Source organism: Rattus rattus, chromosome 5 (genome assembly GCF_011064425.1).
Source record: "Rattus rattus isolate New Zealand chromosome 5, Rrattus_CSIRO_v1, whole genome shotgun sequence".
Taxonomy (NCBI): domain Eukaryota; kingdom Metazoa; phylum Chordata; class Mammalia; order Rodentia; family Muridae; genus Rattus; species Rattus rattus.
This window is the reverse complement of record NC_046158.1, coordinates 59421903-59427811: the sequence shown is the minus strand read 5'-3', so window position 1 is coordinate 59427811 and position 5909 is coordinate 59421903. Positions and strand designations below refer to the sequence as shown.

General features: G+C 35.4%; 1 protein-coding gene across 1 annotated transcript; it reads left to right on the top strand.

Moving 5' to 3' along the window:
* Window positions 1-3029: 3029 nt before the first annotated feature.
* Window positions 3030-3414, top strand: LOC116901572 (DNA polymerase epsilon subunit 4-like). Its single transcript, XM_032903568.1, has 2 exons — window positions 3030-3156; window positions 3197-3414. The coding sequence occupies exons 1-2, from the start codon at window positions 3030-3032 to the stop codon at window positions 3412-3414; spliced, it is 345 nt and encodes a 114-aa protein (XP_032759459.1).
* Window positions 3415-5909: the final 2495 nt, after the last annotated feature.

Here is a 5909-nt window from a genome sequence, read left to right as displayed (position 1 = left end):
AGACAATATCCAAATTAACACAATGAGAAAAGAAAAGGGAGAAATAACAACAAAAAGTGAGGAAATTCAAACAATTACCAGATCCTACTACAAAAGCCTGTGCTCAACAACTGGAAAATATTTAAAAAATAAACAATATTTTAGAGAGACACCGGGCACCATAGTTAAATCAGGATCAGATAAACCATCCCATAACACCTAAAGAAATAGAAGCAGACATTAAAAGTCTACCAACCAACAAAATCCCAGGATCAGATGGGTTTAGTGCAGAATTCTTTCAGACCTTCAAAGAAGACCCAATTCCAGTACTCTTCAAACTATTTCACAAAATAGAAACAGAAGGAACACTACCCAATTCATTCTTTGAAGTCAATTACACTTATATCTGAACCACACAAAGACTCTATAAAGAAAGAGAATTTCAGACCAATTTCCTTGTGAATATCCTTGAATTCAAACAATTGGGGCAGAATTTGAACAAGGATAACTAGGCAGGTTATTATGTACTACTTGTGGGTCAAGTCACACACAAGGAATATCCATGAATATCAATGCAAAAATACTCAATAAAATTCTCACAAGCCAAATTCAAGAACACATCAAAACAATCATTCACCATGATCAAGTAAGCTTCATCCCAGGGATATACAAGGACGGTTCGATATAAGGAAATCCATCAACACAATACAGTATATGAACAAACTCAATGGGAAAAAAGCACATTATCATGTCATTTGATGCTGTGAAAGCATTTGACAAAATTCAACACTTCTTCATAATAATAGTCTTGGAAATATCAGGAATTCAAGGCCCATACCTAAATATAGTAAGAGCCATATACAACAAACCTGTAGCCAACATCAAACTAAATGGAGAGAAACTTGGAGCAATCCCCCTGAAATCAGGGGCTAGATAAGCTTCTCTCTCTCTCTCTCTCTCTCTCTCTCTCTCTCTCTCTCTCTCTCTCTCTCTCTCTCTCTCTCTCTCTCTCTCTCTCTCTCTCTCTCCCTATTAAAAGTAGTACTTGAAGTCCTGTTTTGAACAATTGGACAAAAAAGGAGGTCAAAGAGATACAAATCGAGAAGGAAGAATTCAAAATATGACTATTTGCAGATGATATGATAGTATATTAATGTGACCCCAAAATTTCCACCAGAAAACACCAGAATTCCTACACTTGATGAATAACTTCAACAAAGTGGCTGGATATAAAATTAACTCAACAACTGAGTAGCCTTCCTCTACTCAAAGAATAAAAAGGCTGAGAAAGAAATTAGGGAAATGATACCCTTCACAATAACCACAAATAATATAAAATACCTTGATGTGACTCTATCCAAGCAAGTAAAAGATCTATATGACAAGAACTTCAAGTCTCTGAAGAAAGAAATTAAAGATCTCAGAAGATGGAAAGATCTCCTAGGCTCATGGATTAGCAGGATTAATATAGTAAAAGTGGTCATCTTGCAAAAGCAATCTACAGATTCAGTGCAATCCTCATCAAAATTCCAACTCAATTCTTCATGGAATTAGAAAGAGCAATTTGCAAATTCATTTGGAAAAGCAAAAAAGCCCAGGATAGTGAAAACTATTCTCAACAACATGAGAACTTCTGGAGGAATCACCATCCTTGACATCAAGCAATAGTGATAAAAACTGTGTGGTACTGGTACACAGACAGGCAGGCAGATCAGTGGAATAGAATTGAAGACCCAGAAATGAATCCACACACCTATGGTCACTTGATCTTTTACAAAGGAGTTAAAACTATCCAATGGGGGCAAAAAGTCCCAGCACTTTCAACAAATGGTGCCAGTTCACTGGAGGTCAGCATGTAGAGGAATGCAAATTGACCAGTTATTATCTCCTTATACAAAGCTCAAATCCAAGTGGATCAAAGACCTCAACATAAATCCAGATATACTGAAAATAATAGAAGAGAAAGTATGGAAGAGCCTAGAACACATAGGAATATTGGAAAATTTCCTAAAGAGAATACCAATGGCTTATGCTGTAAGATAAAGAATCAACAAATGGGACCTCATAAAGTTGCAAAGCTTCTGTAAGTCAAAGGAAACTGTCAGTATGACAAAGAGGCAACCAACAGATTGAGAAAAGATCTTTACCATTCTTACATCTTATAGAGGGCTAATATTTAATATATACTGAGAGCTCAAGAAGTTAGACTCCAGAGAATCGAATAATCCTATTAAAAATGTACTAAGCTAAACAAAGAATTCTCAACTGAGGAATATTGAATGGCCGAGAAGCACCTAAATAAATGTTCAACATTCTTAGTTATGAGGGAAATGCAAATAAAAACAACCCTGAGATTCCACCTCATACTAGTCAGAATGGCTAAGATCAAAAACTCAGGTGACAACTGGCTAGGATTTGGAGAAAGAGGAACACTCCTCCATTATTGGTTGGTTTCCAAGCTGGTACAACCACTCTGGAAATCAGTCTCAAGGTTCCTTAGAAAATTGGACATAGTACTACATGAGGACCCAGCTACACTACTCCCAAGCATATACTCAAATGATGCTGCAATATACAACAAAGACACATGCTCCACTATGTTCACAGCAGCCTTATTTATAATAGCCACAAGCTGGAAAGAACCCAGATATCCTTCTACAGAGGAATGGATACAGAAAATGTGGTACATTTACACAATGAAGTACTATACAGCTATTAGAAACAATGACTACGTGAAACTCTTAGACAAATGGAGTACAGCAGTAGGCATCTTTTGCAATAGTTTCCACAAACAGAACTAGAAAAACCTCATCCTGAGTGAGGTAATCCAGTCACAAAAGAACACACATAGTATGCACTCACTGATAAGTGTATATTAGCCCAAAAGCTTGGATTACCTGAGAAAAATAATCACAGATCATATGATGCTCAAGAAGAAGGAAGTCCAAAATGTGGGTGCTTCAGTCCTTCTTAGAAGGGAGAACAGAGGGAAAGGGGCCAGAATCATGTGTGCATGTTCAGAGATTGAATGCAGCATGTTTAGTGAGGCGATGGTGGCAGTGGCAGCTGCAGGGAGTGGGATGCCCAAAGAGGAGAAGGCTCCCGAAGGGGCAGCAGCAGCTTTGCAGTTCCAATCCCTAATGAGTGCACACTGCCTAGCATTGGTGCTTGGAGCGGGTATTGGGGGTGTTACCTCTGGAGGCTGCCTCTGGGACAGTAAAGGACTTGCTAAAGGCAGACTCTGATGTAATGCTGGCAGGTCAGGAAGCCATCTTTATCCTGGCGCGAGTTTTGGAGCTGTTTGTGGAAACTATTGCAAAAGATGCCTACTGCTGTGCTCAACAAGGAAAGAGGAAAACTCCCCAGAGGAGAGATTTGGATAATGCAATAGAAGCTGTGGATGAATTCACTTTTCTAGAAGGCACTTTGGATTGATCGTGGAGCGAACCTTTGCTGTATCAGTCTTCTTTCCCTCTGAAAGCCTCAACTTTGGAGAGTCTGCGCATGTATACAATCTTCTTGTTCTACTTTTACCCAAGATGGGAGAATCAGAGAACTCTTGAATAGCATTCTCCACAAAGTCTTCCATTATTTGAGTCTGTCTTCCAATTCAGGTGTGTATGGAGCTGATGCTGTTTGGGGCAGAGATGAAAGGACCAATCTGCATAGGTGGTTTAATGGAAGACTAGAATAACGGTCTTCGGTTGACTTCATTCTTGTGTTTTATATTGCCTTTGCTTTTGACTGGGAACCCATGTGATCAGGCACAGACTTTTCTCATCTTTCAACCAACCATCCCAATTCAAGTCTTTATTAACTTTGTTCTTTCTGAGCATGTCATTGGTATGTGGGTCAATAATATATGGGATGCCTCTTCTCCTTAGGAGTCAAACCAATGAAGTTCCAACAGTTTATTGAAGTATAATTCATGTGTCATATTCAATTCAAACTGTAAAGTTCAGTGGCTTCTTTGAAATAGGTATATGTAGTGAGGTTTTGAAATTTTTCCTCTGAATGGATTCATAAGAGTCTTCTGTATGAAAAAAATTAGATAACGTTATTTAAATTTTATCTATGCTATGGTATATATATTTGTACCCTTTCCTTTAAGTTGTGAAATATACACGATATAAAGTTTCCCATTTAAAAAAAGAAAGAAAGAAGGGAGAACAAAATACTCAAGGGAGGAAATACTTGAACAAAGAGTAGAGCAGGAACTGAAGAAAAGATCATACAGAGACTGCTCCAGCTGGGGATCCATCCCATATAGCGCCACCAAACCCAGTCACTGTTACTGATGCCAAGAAATGCTTGGTGACAGGAGCCAACTATACAGAAGTTCACAGCATTGTATAAGCATGATTGAATTTTTGATTAATTTTGTTAAGTAGAGTCTTATACATTTATGAGGCTTTAATAATAAAGTTTACAAAATTTTTAAATGCATGATTTTAAAAAAATAAGTAATTTCCATAAATCTTAGTGTTATACCAAAGTAGTAGAAATGTGGACTTGGAGTAGATGGTGATGGCTTAGCAGCCATAATATACAGGAATTATCTATTCTGATCAGACATCAGTGTCTACCATAATTATAGCTCTTATACTGAACCACCACTCATATTTCTTTGCAAATTCATAAGCAATTTCAAGCAAAAGGAGATCCACATAAGAAGAAAGATAATCATAAAGCATTTCAATAATTTCTCATATTTAACTCCCAAAGAATCATTCTACCAACATTCACTGAACAAAGTTGTTTACTAGAAAGTGAAAAAAATTCAGGTGAATTTTATTTAAAAGGGTGCAACACTGCATTTGTTTTATTCAATATAAAACTCTATCATTATAGAAGAAGACAATATGTTGATACTCAGCAAAAGTTCAGTTTTCATTTTACTTTCCTTAAGTACAAGTAACTTCTTGTTATATATTTGAAATATGTCTTCATACAAGAAAAGACACTTTTAGCCATTAACTCTTAAACATTTTTAAATTTTCATATTCATTAAAGCAAGCCCAACTTTGTAAATTAAAATCCCTGCTACTCGTCTATTCAATTGTTCTTGTCAGAGTTTGTATGTAATCTGATTTTCATTTTTTGAGTCACATTTGAATATCAAAGCAACCTATTTTCTACTCCTTGTTATAGAACAAAATACTGGGAGAAAAATAAAAAATTAGCTTCAAAACTCTAAGTAGATATCATTTGAAGAATAAAGGTCAAACAGAATCTTGTAGTACAATGATTTAAGAAAATCAATTTACAAGGACAAGAAAGTTAATAAAAAATTTGAAAGTATAATAATGTGAAGAAATAGAAACCCAAATGTTAAGAGACATGGAGAAATATAAAAAGTAATATAGAAAAGGAAGGAAATGGTCACATGATCCTATTAATTGGAATAATAACAGATAATGACTTTAAAGGACATAGCAAACACACTTTCATTAGTTTTAGCTTTTTTAACCATGTGCAAACAGATCTAATAGAATTATGGTCTTATTCTGAACAAAATTTGGTAATTATTTTATTTCAAGCTTTTTATTAAACTAAATGAGATTTATTTATAGGCTGAAATGATTTTTCACACATATATTGTATAGTGTTTAGCAAAGAAAAACATATTATCTAAAGCATTTCTGCTTATTTAACACACAATTGAAATAGTTTAAGTTGTGTTCTACATAGTTGTCCATAGTTACATACTTTACAACAGCACCAAAGAATTTCATATCGTATCTAATGACAAATTATAAAAACATTGATGATTAATGTCATGTCTCTCCTCTCCTTTCTACCACCCTCAACCTCAGCTAACCACCATTTCACTCTTAATGATAGCAGAAAATAATCAACATTTGAATGACATCAGTCAATACTTATATTTCTAAGTCTTATTGTACATAATGTTCTCTACTATAATTTAT

Excerpts from the sequence above, each read along its gene's own strand:
- LOC116901572 (XM_032903568.1), top strand. The coding sequence starts at position 3,030 with ATGGTGGCAGTGGCAGCTGCAGGGAGTGGGATGCCCAAAGAGGAGAAG. Across the intron at positions 3,157-3,196 it reads AGCATTGGTGCTTGGAGCGG|TAAAGGACTTGCTAAAGGCA; the intron begins GTATTGGGGGTG and ends CCTCTGGGACAG.